The sequence below is a fragment of the Spinacia oleracea genome, chromosome 5 (assembly GCF_020520425.1).
Source record: "Spinacia oleracea cultivar Varoflay chromosome 5, BTI_SOV_V1, whole genome shotgun sequence".
Taxonomy (NCBI): Eukaryota; Viridiplantae; Streptophyta; class Magnoliopsida; order Caryophyllales; family Amaranthaceae; genus Spinacia; species Spinacia oleracea.
The window spans coordinates 56,855,361-56,870,666 of NC_079491.1; the positions used below are offsets into that span (position 1 = coordinate 56,855,361).

The following is a 15,306-nucleotide window of genomic DNA, read 5'->3' on the forward strand; positions in this document are numbered from 1 at the left end:
TGGGTTTTTCTGGTAAGGTTTTTAATGAGGCAACATCTCAAGCGTATTATGAAGAACGATGTACTCTTTTTCCTTCACTAAGTTTTTATCCCACAGGGTTTTCCTAGTAAGGTTTTAACGAGGCATAATCTTCAACAATGGACATCCAAGGGGGAGTGTTATGAAATATTATGTGGATGTCCATTATACCCCTAGTATCTTTCTGGAACATTCTAGATCTAGGGTTTATTGTTCTCCAAGCAAACCCTATTCTATTGTATGTATATATACCTTATTGTTCATGGAATAAAACACACAATTGTTCTCTCCCAATTTCACCTCCCGTTTCAATGTATTTCACAAAAATTTTACATTTTTTATTTTTGAAAGAGTAAGTACAACTCTAATCATTAGCCAGATGAAACTAGCTAACCACAATTATATGTTTTAGTTAATTTTAATACTAAGTTATTTACATTTTTTTATTAAATACTAAAAAAACGATTATATAGACTTATAATCAATTTTAATGTTATGATCCCTGTGGTCATAGAGAATGATGGTATAACAAAAATGTTTAATTTATAATCTCCTTAGATTTTGATACGGAGAACTAACTAAGCTATATAACTTGGTGCCTCATAATTAGCGAGATTTTGAGCTTTAATAACTTGGTGCCTTTTAAGCTTATTAATTACATATAACTACAAGATATGACAAACCATATTCACTTATTTCAAAATAATATCCGCTATTTACTTTTTAATGGTCTATTTAATGCATATATACTTTATTCCACTTCTTCCACTTTAGCTATATTTAAAAAGTTTAGTGGTATGGAAAAATTAATGTTACAAATTAAATTTTTAAATGTACCTTTTACATTATTTTGGATTACCGTGCGTGACGCGGGTCCTAAACTAGTTTGTTAAAAAAATAAAAAGTTGATTACAAACTTGATTAGCATTAAAATAATTTGTTTGTACCAACAAATTATTTAAATACGTAGTACTCCCTCCGTATTTATTTAAGAGATGAGAATTGAATGAAATAAAATAATAAAGCAAGTGGAATTGGGTAGATATTTTAATAAGTAAACAAGTGGGGACCATGTCATTTTGGTGGGGTGGGAGGTGGATTGGGTTTATGAAATTATTTGTTTAATAGGATGGTGGGTCATAGGGTAAATTAGATTTATTATTTAATTATATTGTGGGGTTGATAAGTTACTAAGAGCATCTTTAATGGTTAGCTAATATCATTGTAGCTTGGTATGCCACATCAATTTTTCAAGCAACAATATTTTCTAGCTATAACTTGCTCCAATGGTTAGCAAGTAGCTTGGTTTTGTTTAACTTCTTTTTTTACCTTTTTTTTATTCTATTCTTACGTTTACATTTCTAATAATTAGGAAAAAAAGTTGTTTTTTTCCAAGCTAATTAGCTTGGTAGAGCAAATTTGCTTTGTGTAGCTAATTTAACAAAATAGCTCCAATGGTTTAGCTACTTGCTTGAAAGTTTTGGAAATTGCAAGCAAGTCCCTAAATGCAACCATTGGAGTTGCTCTAAAAATGGCAAGTGTATCTCTTAAATAAATACGGTCAGAAAAGACAAGTGTATCTCTTACCTAAATACGGAGGGAGTAGTAATCAAGTTTGTGTTCCTATTTTTAAAAATGTTTTGTAGACTTGTACGTATATATACTTGTTTGAGATCGATAGCCTTACGGTAAATTTGTATCACATAACAAATTATATTGACTACGACAAGATCCTCAATACATTTCCTTCTATTGCCAAAAAAATTATAAGGAATTTGGGTGGTGAACCTTTGCAGCAGATATATATGAATCCGTTGCTGCACAATCTGCACTAAATTTGGACTCGAATAAAATGGTACATAACATTAAGAAACTCTCTTCTTGCAGTAGTGAAGAGTTACAACAAAATTTCAAAACATGCGTAGATAATACTACGTAATTAATAATTATGACATTTTGATTATGAGTTATGAACTATGAGTCTTCCTCCCATACACCATTCTCATCAGAAGGGAAAAAGATAAGGTGTGGACAATTGAAGATCTCTAGTCGAGTAAGCTTCGGAAATGACAGTTTAAATTGATACCAATTCATATGCAGTTTTGGCAAATATCTAAATCGTATTACCTTAACATTAGGGAAGCAATATCTTTGGTGATCTAACTTCCACAATCCACCACCTCTGACGTAGAGCTTTTGGAGGCGATTATTGCTTCTGTTAGCAATTAGGCCCAACAGTCTTGACGCTATGGCCTCTGGTGCAGCCTGCAGCACTAGCTTTATCAAGTTTGTTGGAAATCGTTTTATTTGATTATCCTCACTTAGAGGAGTTTCTGAATTTGATCTGCTGCCGCGCACCCAAGTGATTTTTAGTTGATACAGCTCCTTCATTTCGTATAGAGTCTCCACATCTTTGCTCGATGGAAAGTTGATTAATCTAGTCCTTATACTCAACTTTTGAAGTTTCTTCAGGGTTGATAAATGAGTAAATGGACATGATGATGAACTTTTCTTCTTTTTGAAAAAAGCTGCCAGTTTAGAGGAATCTAGTTGATCAATCACAAACCCTTTGAGAACTTTAAGCTCAGACAGCAACGCGATCTCCCTTGGGATGAAATGAAGCTCATAACACTGGGATAAGTCCAAGATTTGGAGGTATTTCAACAACTCAATTCCTTTAGGAATCTTGTTTAAGTCTTGACAAGCTCGCAGATCCAATATCAACAGATTGGTGAGGCTGTAGACTGAAGTTGGCAGCTCTTGCAGTCTTGATATCCCTTGCAGGCTTAGGAATCTTACAGCTTTCAATTCCTTGAAAGCACTCATTTTAATAATCATGTCTTCCACCACAATGTAATCCATGTCCTGGTGCCAACTACCAAGGTGTACCAATCTGACATTCTTTAACTTCAAGAGGCAGTCAAACAGCCTCGCATTGAGGGTGTACGCAGTGGTATTAATAGCTCCCACGAACACTAATTTGTAAACATATGGCTTTGTGATCCCTTGGGGTATTATTTTCTGGGTGGAGGAAACAAAAAGATGTTCCTTTTGTGTTCCAATGTAATTGTAATCATTCTCAGGCATGCTCTTCGACTTGTAGGGCATAGTGTACCTTTTGCATAGCGTTATTCCTTTATCATTGACTGGGTGCACTAGAAGCTCCTCGGCCACAAGATTTCGCAGAACTTTCTCACCTTCTAGATGGTCACTTATGATCTCCAACCCAATCCACCAATGTATCAACTCTCTCCTATTTATTTCCACGGAGTTGACAAATGTGGAGAAAAAAGAGTGGCAAAAAGACAAACAAATACGTTCCCTTCTGTCAAGATTTTCATACGCAGCCTCAGAATCAAGCTCTACATATTCTCTTTGATTAACTTGATACTGAAACGAATCACGTACTGATGCAGAAGCAGTCGGAGAAGTAATCACAGAAGAAGAAGTCTTCTTTGGTGATTTGATAAGATTATTCACCCCCTCGTCAATCTCCTCAACAAGCTTCCCATAAAAATTCTTACTGCTCGGCTCATCCTTGATGAGTTCTCGAAAAATGCCTCCAATTCTTCGAATCACTTTAGACAGACCTTTGTCTTCCAAGGACTGTTTGCCCTTTTTAAACTCTTCCAATATGTGTGTAATGTCAGCCACAATCTTCTCAGGATCAATATCCGTCGTCGTTGCAGTCTCGTTCATCCAACCCCCACTACGTTGTCTCTTCTTACGCAGTAAGGCTGCTAGATTACAACCATGGCTGACAAGAACAGAAAGATGACAAGGCTTTTCAGCTTGCGACATGTTCAACTGCCTAGATATTAAGTAATCTGGGATTTTGAACAAATATGGAATGTATTTTTTGGCAATGTAAAGAATAGATTGATCAACCAATATAGAACATAACCCTGCAATTATGGTTCAAAAAAGCACAAAACTACCAAGCACAAGGCTAAAGTCTACTAAAAACAGCATCGGTAATTAAGAGTTCAAACACATTTTTTTTAATGATAAAATCACTTCATTAATAAAAAAGACTTATGAATGGGTGAAACTTGAAATAAAAAGGGTGACACGTTGAAATAAGAATCGAATACGAATTGAATTTTAACCAATTCAACAGTTTCTAGGAAAGGGTGAAACTTGAAATACAAAAAAAATTGACACCTCAATCACTCCATTAATTTTTTTTCCCAATGTGTTAAAAACTCTGTTGAAAAAAAAAAAAAAGGAAAAAGTTTCGGAACCACATTGATAAAATACCACTACAAAATAATCATTTTATAGAGACGAGTAATATTGTCTCCATTTAGTTCAAATTCATCTAAAAATGATGCTTAGAGACGGATTTGAGACACGGAATTTTTGAAACTCCATATACATGCATTTCCATCTAAATTTTAATTTAGAGACGAAATTTTAGTAATTTGTCTCAAGTTTGAGACATTTATTGTATCAGTCTCAAAATCCATCTCTAATTAATGAATAATTTTGTAGTTATATTATTGTATACGAACTTCCTTCTTTCTTTATATATGGGGGTTTGACTGTATTACTCCCTCCGTCCCTTAATACTCGCACCACTTTCCTTTTCGGATCGTCCTTTAATACTTGCACCGCTTCTATAAATGAAAATCTTTATCAATATTATATTATTTCTCACACTTAGCTACTACCCCACTTACACCCCTACTTCCTACAAAAAAATCATTTAAAAATCCACACCCTTCACTCACTACTCCCCACCCCTTACACATTTCCCACTAACTATATTAAAAAATACCCCACTATCAACTAACACCCATTAAATTAAGAAGTCAATTCAAATGTCTTAAACTCCGCGCCGGTCAAACCGGTGCGAGTATTAAGGGACGGAGGGAGTATTTATTTAAGGAACTGGGAAGAAGGGTATGATGCACAAACATACGCGCGCGTGCCAGCCTACTCGCGATCCATGGTGTGGGGTGGGTTGTAGTCCCTTTAATTACTTAGACGTTTTACAGCTGTTGTAATTACTTAATTCGGGCTATAATATTGCCTTCAGTTTTTCTCAAATATATATTCCATAGAACTCAAAAACCTTGATTCTTATTCTCTAAAACTCTTTACCGTTTTTTGCCAAATATTATGGTTTCCAAACGAACATTGTGAGTGCACACAATCTTTATTGCGGCCGTGTTAACCCTTGAGGACAACCGCAAGCTTTCTAATGCACCAGGGTAGCGCGTAATAGTCTTTTAGAGCAGTGATTCAGCCACAACACGACGAATTATTCAGTTCGTAAATCAAAACATCGACATAAGATATTCTAATGGTTTTATTTCGTAACACTTTGTACTTCTACTTTATTTCATTTTTGCAATGACTTTTACAATTTTACCCTTGTTATTCCACATGCATATCTCAATTTGACCCGTTAGTGTTCATTAATTGGCTGAATTTCATGTTTTAACCCCTTGTTATTCCATTATTTTTATAAGTTAATTCTTCTGTCAACTTACTATTTTTCTCCCGAGCAATTGGCGCTGAGCACTGTGAATTAATTAGACTTTTCTTATTTGTATTATATGAAAAATCATGTGTTAATAAATTATTGACTTGAAGTCTATTTTATGATTCAAGTCTACTCTAACGTTTAACTTTTTTTTCTCGATTGAAGTAAAATACGTAGTATATTATAAGAAAATACCAAATGGCAAATCCCGTCAACGGTTCAAGATCTATACAACGTGCCTTTAAAGTCAACGAAAGTTAGAGCATTTAAAGTATAAGTTGTTAATAGAATCTAATAATACCGGATTTCTAATTGGAAAAATCGATTCTAGTACACCTTTGTCCAGTCTTGATAATTGGAATAAAATCTTGATAAAACTTTTTCGTAGGATGTTAGGATTCTATCAGTAGCGGAATCAGAAATTATACATAGGGGGCCAAATTTTAACATATAATTTTTATAACATTGAAAAACAAAAATAAAATAAGAAAACTAAGTATAAAATTAAGGGAGCTAAGAATCAAACCTTGTAACTCCTTACACCTCTAAAGACATGTGCTTTTAAAGTGCTTATTTAATACTTGTACATATCATGGGGGGCCATGGCCCCCGCCAGCCCCCCTAATTCCGCCCCTGGATTCTATGACTCGATTTTACAATTTGATTCTATGAGTCTCTTCCGATTTAAAGTAGAATCACGATTTTGATAACCATTACCTATAGATCCCCAAAGATATTGAATCTAAATGGTAAAGTAAGCTATTTTTTTAATCTTTTATGCAAAACCGTCAAATAAGCTAACTCCGAGTTTAGTTCAGAGTGTATTCATAGGTTATGATCTGGGTTACAAGGGATATTGTTGTTAAGATCCAAAGTCGGGTCGTGATTATGTGAGTCGTAATGTGCAATTTGATGAGTCGGTAATTCCATATAAAGAACTCTAGTGTTATCTCATCCAAATGGATTCTCCTTTTTAGCCTCTAGTATCGATGTTAAGATATGTTAAGATATTAGATATTATTCTGTGAATATTCTGTAGAGTCCTAACTATGGTATGTTACCTAATGTGTACCTAGGGTTTAGGTAACTGAGTTGTACTATATATACGTGTGTGATTAATGAGAATGACACGAGATTACACAATATTTGACATGGTATCAAGAGCCTAGGTTAAAAACCCTAGATTTTTTTTTCCGCACGAGTTTGAGAGAGTTTGAGAACATCGAATTCCTTCGCTTGTTGGGTACTGTGTTCTGAGGAGTTACAAATTCCTAGGGCATAACAATGGGTAACGACGAGGAGCCACCACAAAAGACAATCGCCGCCACCGTCGATCCGGACTACTATCTTGGGTCAGGTGACGGCCCCGGTATTGTCATCACCCCTGTAAAACTTCGAGGAGCGTCGAACTACGATGAGTGGGCCAAAGCGGTTCGTCGCTCGATGATTTCAAAATTCAAATTTGGTTTTCTTGATGGGTCTGTGAAGGAGCCCATTACGGACGAGACGAAGATGAAACATTGGATTGCGGTCAATTCGATGGTGGTGTCTTGGATCACAAACACCATTGACGAGAGTTTGCGTTCGAATCTAGAGGACTTTGATATTGCTCACGAGTTGTGGAGTCATTTGAGGAGGCGGTACTGCGTCGTGTCAGGCACCAGGGTCTGCCATATTAAGATGGCTCTGAGTGGTTGCAAGCAGGGCGCGTCTGAGGGCGTCATGGAGTACTATGGCCGCTTGTCGAAGGTATGGAAGGAGTACGTACTGTATGCACGAGTTCCCAGGTGTGTATGTGCGGGTTGTACGTGTAATATAGCGAAGCAGGTGGGGGACATTCATGATGAAGATTGTCTGCACTATTTCCTAATTGGCCTGGATGATCACTATGAAGCCATTCGTGCACAACTGTTAGCACGATCGCCGTTGCCAGGACTCGACGAGGTGTACCAGACGGTTATGAATACCGAGACCATGCGCGCCAAGGCAGCGAGAGGTCCGGAGAGTGTCATGGCGTTCAAGGTCGAGACTAAGGCTCGGTCGAGGTCGGGAGATGCCAGTGGCAGATTTTGTGGCCTGGTCATTGCAATCGTGAGGGTCATGAGGAAGAAACTTGTTATCAGCTGATTGGATTTCCTGAATGGTGGGATGAGAAGAAATGAGGTGGACGAGGGCCTGGTCGAGGAGGCAGGACGTCAATTAGAGGAGGCAGAGTAGCTCGTGGGGCAGCGTCGTCGACCAGTGGTGTCGCTCGTGCCAATGCCGTGAGCAATGCTACAGGAGGGGCGACAACCACTGTGACGAGTGGAGACGGATCGCAGGGTACAGTGACGACAACCAATCATGAGCTTGTTGGTGTGACGAAGAAGCAAGTCCATCAAATAGTTGACATCTTGTCACGACCTTCAAACAAGTTGCAAGGTAATCTTGATTTACGATGGATTGTTGACAGTGGGGCATCACGTCATGTGACGGGTGATATTTCAATCCTGAGAAATATCAAGACATCAAGAAATCAACAGGTTGTGTTGCCGGACGGTCAACCTGCAAATTCAAACCAATATGGTTCGGTGGTCTTGGAGGATGGTTTCGTGCTCGATAATGTTCTATTTGTGCCTAAATTGAACTGCAATTTAATTTCTGTAACTCAATTAAGTGACGAATTACATTGTGCTGCTCAATTTACTAACAAAATGTGTGTTCTTCAGGACCGCTCGACGAGGATGGTGATTGGCGTAGGTGATCGACAGGAAGGACTATATTTTTTCCGTGGGGCTCCAAAGGTTCGTGTGCTAGCAGTGGAGTGTGTGGTCGACTTGTGGCATCAACGGATGGGGCATCCGTCGGAAAAAGTGTTGCAGTTACTTCCTCATGTGAGTCATAAGATTAGGAAGAATAAAACAATTTGTGATGTATGTCCGCGGGCGAGACAATGTAGGGAGAGTTTTCCAGTTAGTGTTAGTCGTGCTAGTCGCACATTTGAATTGGTTCATCTTGATTTATGGGGACCCTACAAGACCCCCTCCTCTTGTGGGGCAAAGTATTTTTTTACCATTGTTGACGATTATTCTAGAGGTGTGTGGATTTATTTACTGAGTAATAAAATGGAAGTTGCATCGACATTTCTTAATTTTGTTGCCATGATTAAGTGTCAGTTTAATCGATCCCTTAGAGTAGTACGCAGTGATAATGGTACTGAATTCAATTGCTTACAAAATTATTTTCGTCAACATGGGATTCTGTTTGAGTCGTCGTGTGTTGGGACGCCTCAACAAAATGGGAGAGTCGAGAGAAAACACCAACATATTTTGAATGTTGGGAGGGCGTTACGTTTTCAAGGAAATCTTCCAATAAAATTTTGGGGGGAATGTATTTTGGCCGCCTGTTACTTGATAAACCGTACACCTACCCCGATCCTTGACAATAAAACACCTTATGAGATGTTGTTTGGTAAACCACCATCGTATGTGCCTATCCGCGTGTTTGGGTGTCTGTGTTATGCATATAATCTCCGGTGTAAAGGGGATAAGTTTGAGTCTCGGAGTCGTCGATGTGTGTTTTTGGGTTATCCGTTTGGCAGGAAGGGATGGCAACTTTATGATCTAGAGACACATGAGTTCTTCGTCTCACGGGATGTCAAGTTTCATGAAGGGATGTTTCCTTTTGTAGATGAATCGGATGTGTTGCCACTGGTGCATGATGGTAATGGGGGGCTTGACCATTGGAGTTTGGATGAGAGTGGGACTACGGGTCCTGAGACCGTGTCGTCGCCTGCAGGTGATACTGCTGGGGTGTCGCCGCCTACAGGTGATACTGAAGGAGTGTTGTCGCATCCGGGAGCTGATGAGGGGGTGTCATTGACCAGTGGCGACGACAGGGGAGTGTCGTCTCCTGTGAGGGAGGAACAACAACATGAAACACCTAGTCGAGTGGATTCAGACGTCGTCTCCTCACCGACGGGTGTAGAGGAGACGACGGGTAGTGACGAGAGTGAGACAAGGCAGTGTATGGAGGATACGGAGTTAGGAAGGGGGAAGCGTGCGAAGTTTCCGTCGACAAAGCTGAAAGACTGTGTGATACATACAATACGGGAAAAATATAGTACTTCCGACAAAACACCTACGGCGTCATCACTCTCAGGTACTCCTTATCCTATCACATATTTTGTTAATTATGAGCGTTTTTCGTCAAAGCACAGGCATTATATAGCAGCATTGCAAGAAGGGCAAGTTCCTAAGAGTTTTAAACAAGCGATGCAGCATGAGGGGTGGCGTCAGGCAATGGCTGCTGAAATCGACGCGTTGGAGGAACAAGGGACATGGACGTTGGAAAATTTACCGGAAGGGAAGAAAGCACTGGGGAGTAAATGGGTGTATACTGAGAAGCGTGATGAGGATGGGAATTTGTTGAGACTGAAGGCTCGATTGGTATGTTTAGGGAATCATCAGGAGGAAGGGTTTGATTATAATGAGACATTTTCTCCCGCCGCGAAGATGGCGACAGTTCGAACTTTCCTAGCTGTCGCAGCTGTCAAACAGTGGGACGTGCATCAGATGGACGTCCACAATGCGTTCTTGCACGGTGACTTGGAGGAAGAGATCTATATGAAGATTTCTCCTGGATTCCAGAAGAATCACTTTGACAAAGTGTGTCGAATGAGAAAGTCGTTGTATGGGTTGAAACAAGCACCTAGATGTTGGTTCCAGAAATTGTCGACGGCATTGACGCACTATGGATTTCGACAGTCGCTTTCCGATTATTCGCTCTTTACTCTGTCTAAAGGTACGTTGCAGCTGAGTGTGCTCATTTATGTGGACGACATGATTATCGCAGGCAATAACAAGTTTGCGCTTGAGAGTTTTAAGGCATACTTGAAGGAGTGTTTTAAAATGAAAGACCTCGGGGCTCTGAAGTACTTCCTTGGGTTAGAGGTGGCACGAAGTAGTCAAGGGTTCTATATATGTCAGAGAAAATATGCCATCGACATCATCTCAGAGGCCGGATTGTTGGGAGCAAAGCCTGTGGACTTTCCCATGGAACAGAATCATAGGTTGGCATTGGCAAACGGGCCAGACCTGTCGGACGGTGAGCAGTATAGGCGTCTGATCGGACGTCTGGTTTATTTGGCTGTCACGCGACCAGACGTTGCCTACTCTGTACATGTCCTATCTCAATTTATGCAAGCACCAAAGGAGGCACATTGGGAAGCAGCTTTGCGAGTAGTGAGATACTTGAAGAAGTGTCCGGGTCAAGGTATACTACTTCGGTCGGACAGTGCGTTGCAGTTGGAGGGGTGGTGCGACTCGGATTGGGCAGGGTGTCCAATGACGCGTCGGTCGGTGACTGGATGGTTTGTGTCACTTGGTATGTCGCCAGTTTCTTGGAAGACCAAGAAACAACATACTGTTTCTCGGTCGTCTGCTGAGGCAGAATATCGATCGATGGCAGCTCTGACGTGTGAGTTGAAGTGGTTTAAACAACTACTACGCGACTTGGGGGTGACACACGACCAAGGCATGAGGATGTATTGCGACAGTCAGTCTGCGTTGCATATTGCACAGAATCCGGTGTTCCATGAAAGGACAAAACACATCGAGTCAGATTGTCATTTCATTCGAGATGCAATCAAGGAAGGGATCATCAGTCCGTCGTACGTGTCGACGAAGGTTCAGTTAGCAGATATCTTCACCAAAGCGTTGGGGAAGGCGCAATTTGAGTTTTTTTTGAACAAGATGGGCATTCGAGATCTACATGCTCCACTTTGAGGGGGGATGTTAAGATATGTTAAGATATTAGATATTATTCTGTGAATATTCTGTAGAGTTCTAACTATGGTATGTTACCTAATGTGTACCTAGGGTTTAGGTAACTGAGTTGTACTATATATACGTGTGTGATTAATGAGAATGACACGAGATTACACAATATTTGACAATCGACCTTGCTTCATCTAGCAAAGCTCTTGCGTGGAGCTGAGCTTTCAATAGCCTGTTGTCTAAAGACGCTCTTGCGCCTAATCCACCGTCTAGTGTTCCTCTCAGTCTGCCTATGCTAGCATATATAATAATATTAGCCTAGACTCTTCTAGCTTTCCCTTAGTGCATCATGTTGCGATTTAAACCAAAATTGGAACAACCTTATCTGATTTGATGAACTGAATGTGTTATACCTAGGCCCGAGGCCCGAGGCCGGCCCTGCCCAGCGCGCGTGTTATGTGTCCACCCATACCACTCTCACACTTTCTTAAACAAGAGTTACATCCATTCCCCAATTAATAAACAAAGACAATATGAAGAGTTTTTTCAATGTGTGACTCTCTATTTTTCACTCTTTTTTCTCCTTTTGTGTTTCCCAATGAGAATTTCCAACACATCGGCGTAGTCCGCGACCAACCCGTGGCAACGTTCAACAAGCCAGTGTCATACTGTGATTCCCATTCGATCAGGTATGTCCTACGCTTACATTAGTTTTTATAACACAAGAATGTTTACCGATGATGCATTGTCTAAAAAGAAATGATATATCGTTGTAGACCAATAAAGCCCAAGCAAGCATACACATGATGAGATAATTATTCAAACTTTGATCGTACATTACAGAAATTAGATCATCAAAGAAATGCCGAAAAAGAAGTGATACATGTTATTTGTGAATAATGAGTTTAGTAGAGCGGAGACCACGACTTGGTTGGAGTGGTTCCCGGAAACCAAGATGAACCATGAGTAGCCACACAAATGTAATGAGTTCCCCACCCTTGCTGAGCTGAGCCAAGTGGGATCTTGCTGAGCTGTGTATCGCTGCATACGACAACATTTCTACCCAAACTTTGCTCATTATCTCCCATTGCATATCTCCCATCATGCTTAGTTGCTTAGCCAACCGGCACGCTTCGTGAAATACAGATTGACTATCTTTTGCTTTTGCTATTAAAGCTGAAATTTCTTCTATTCCACTTTTAACAACATGACCAGAAAACTCTTGGCTCAAGTTTTCTACTGTCTCTTTCTTATTTGTATAACTCTTAACTGCTTCTTGAAGGTCCACGATTGTGTGTTCAAACCTAACATCTGATTTACCCACAAGTTGTGATAGTAATGCTTGTTGTCTAAGTAAAAGATACGCCATATAGTCAGAGAGTTCCTTACAGACTTTACAATGCATAATTGTTTCTCTTGTATTCTTACAAGTTGACCAATAGCAAATATCAGTAGCAAGATGCCAAATAAGCAAACTTTCATCATAATCTATATCAACCGTCCAAGGAAGCAAATACTCGGAAACAAGTAGATAGTCATCTTCCAAAACCAAATTACCCCTGGCTGAACATATTTCCTCGATAGTTTCTTTATCAGTGCCTAGGTTGGCTTTCCCTTGCAATTCATTGATAATGAACTTGAGAGTGATTTCATTGCGTGACAATGACTTCACATATAGCCCGTTGATAAAAAAATCCTTTATCTGTTTTATAAAAATGAAACTGAACCATGCCGCGGGAGGCCTAAAGCAATGTCTTAGCAAGTTGTAGTATGCAATAGATTTTGATGACCTGATACGATATGGGTTTCTTAGCCATCGTGACCACCTAAGAATTTGCGAGCAAATAAATTTGAAAAGCTTTGGCATGCCTTGCTGGGAGACCACAATAATCCACCAATCTGAACGTACAAGCATAACAATTGCGGCTACATCTAGGACAATGGCTCCAACAAGTAAGGCAAATGTTATTCCAACATCAATACCTTTATAATTGCTCTTATCCTTGAGAATAAAGAACAATAAGGCTCCTATGATTGAGGAGGTGGAAACAATGCGAAGACATCCTCGTCTCTTATATGTTAAATACACCTTTGTATGTAAGACATCATAGATGAGGTTGAGCTCAATCTCTAGGATCCTGAATGCTTCTTCAGCAGGTTTACTGAGGAAATATTCACGAATTTCCCCATCATCTTTTAAACTCAAAAAAGCATCTGCAAGTAGGCCTTTGTACTTTTCGTAGAAGTAAAATGCATATTCAATCATATCATCCCTATCCTTGACTTTATTCCACTCACCATTGTAACCTGATTCATCCTTGTTCTCAACAAGATCTCTTCGTGGTGTTGACTTTGAGCTGCCTTCTGAAGGACCATATTTCACCTTAAAAATAGTTGGAATATGAGCATTTTCAGCAGAATAATACTCATCAACCATCTTTTCATAGTTGGGCGGAACAGGCTCCCGAAGAGAGTCTCTGATAACTTCTGTACTCGCAGAATACAGAGCACACGTTCGCTCAGTATACTTGATCAATCCGTCCACAAATATCAGAACTGTAGGAAACCAAAGACCATTATTGTGTCTACGAACAGACACTGAAAACACATAAATGGTGACGATCACCTGTGTAACGAGCTGAAGAGCATGGCGATGCCACAACTGGTTATCCTCAAGAGACAATGCAGTGATAGTATCTGGTCCACCAAGGTGCAACAGAAGAAAAGGTGCCCAAAACACAAACAGTTCCCAATTCATTCCAGCACCACCTCGGCTTGGAGTATCAGGTTCACTACTAGAGATGAGCCCAATGCTGAAAAGGGCAACTGCATCAGCAGACAGATATAGCAACCACATTAGAAACCCGAAAAGGCCGCTTGCACAGCTTTTTCGGAGGGGAGCAAGAAATGCAAGTAGGGACTGTATAAACAGACTAGTGAGCATGAAGATGCGTATATCCCATGTTTCCCATAGGTGCTTCACAGTCTCTATAATTTGTTTCTCCATTCTAATCAATCTATGGATTACTTCCCAAACACTAGTAACCAATTTTTACCAGAAATAATTCTACAACTGGGTAAATTTTTACTTTTTAGGCAGAGAAATTGGCTTAAAATCGAAACAAAAAAGGGTAATCATACTCAAAAACTTTTAATACAACCACTTGTCATTTTAGATCAGCAATACTATGATTAATTAGTTAATTACCATGATTAGTCTTGGTCATTCTTTATTAAAGAACTAGTGTTTGGGCCTGTTCGACGAACGGGCTGGTCATATCTTGTTCGTGTAGTGGAGTTTATAAGTTATGTTGTTCTTAAGCACGTGTTAGAAGGTGTTTAAACTAAATCACAATAATAAAACTTTACCACCTATGAATTCTTGTCTGTTAAACCATTATATTTTTCTGCTATGTTCATCTCCCTTAAAAAATAGATCCACTTTAAATCGCCTATTATCACCAATAACATATTATTTGTACAAAGACCAAACAAATTTGAAACTGTTACAGTTTACGACTATACTCATATTATCCAATTAACGGAAAGGCTTAACAAATTCTAACTATTGAACTATACTGACAAAACGTTTCTTATAGGAGAACTTAATCTAACTGTAAGTTTTCTAACAACAAAAATATACAAATAAAACCTACCTAAAGTCTCAAAATATCGATGACGATTTACCTATCTTTAATCATTTACATGAAAACCATACATTGTAAGATTTTCCTTCTCTGTAAAATGAATTGCAACTAATTAAACAAGAAAAATAAACAACACACTTTTAATATGCTTAAGAAAAATCAAGAACAACGTGCTTAGAGAGAGAGGGGGAGGTGGTACTACAACTTGTATTGCATGCATGAAAATAAACGATAGAAATGTTGAGTTAAAACACCCTAAATCTACCAATTCAAAATGTATCAGTCAAAAAGTCTATTACTGGAGGCTAAATTTTAAATAAATGCTACAGGAAAGGGGAGAAGATTTGGAGATTGAGTTAAATTGACATTGAAAATAATTAAGGTTGGAGTGTTA

The 15,306-nt window shown here is 39.1% G+C and overlaps 2 protein-coding genes across 2 annotated transcripts; both read right to left on the bottom strand.

The window, feature by feature from the left end:
* Positions 1 to 1,992: 1,992 nt before the first annotated feature.
* On the bottom strand, positions 1,993 to 3,819 carry LOC110804654 (disease resistance RPP13-like protein 4). The gene has a single exon (XM_022010258.2). It carries the CDS (start codon positions 3,817 to 3,819, stop codon positions 1,993 to 1,995), a length of 1,827 nt encoding a protein of 608 aa, XP_021865950.2.
* An 8,193-nt stretch (positions 3,820 to 12,012) lies between these two features.
* On the bottom strand, positions 12,013 to 14,623 carry LOC110804649 (uncharacterized). Its single transcript, XM_022010255.2, has one exon. It carries the CDS (start codon positions 14,270 to 14,272, stop codon positions 12,152 to 12,154), a length of 2,121 nt encoding a protein of 706 aa, XP_021865947.2. The 5' UTR covers positions 14,273 to 14,623; the 3' UTR covers positions 12,013 to 12,151.
* Positions 14,624 to 15,306: the final 683 nt, after the last annotated feature.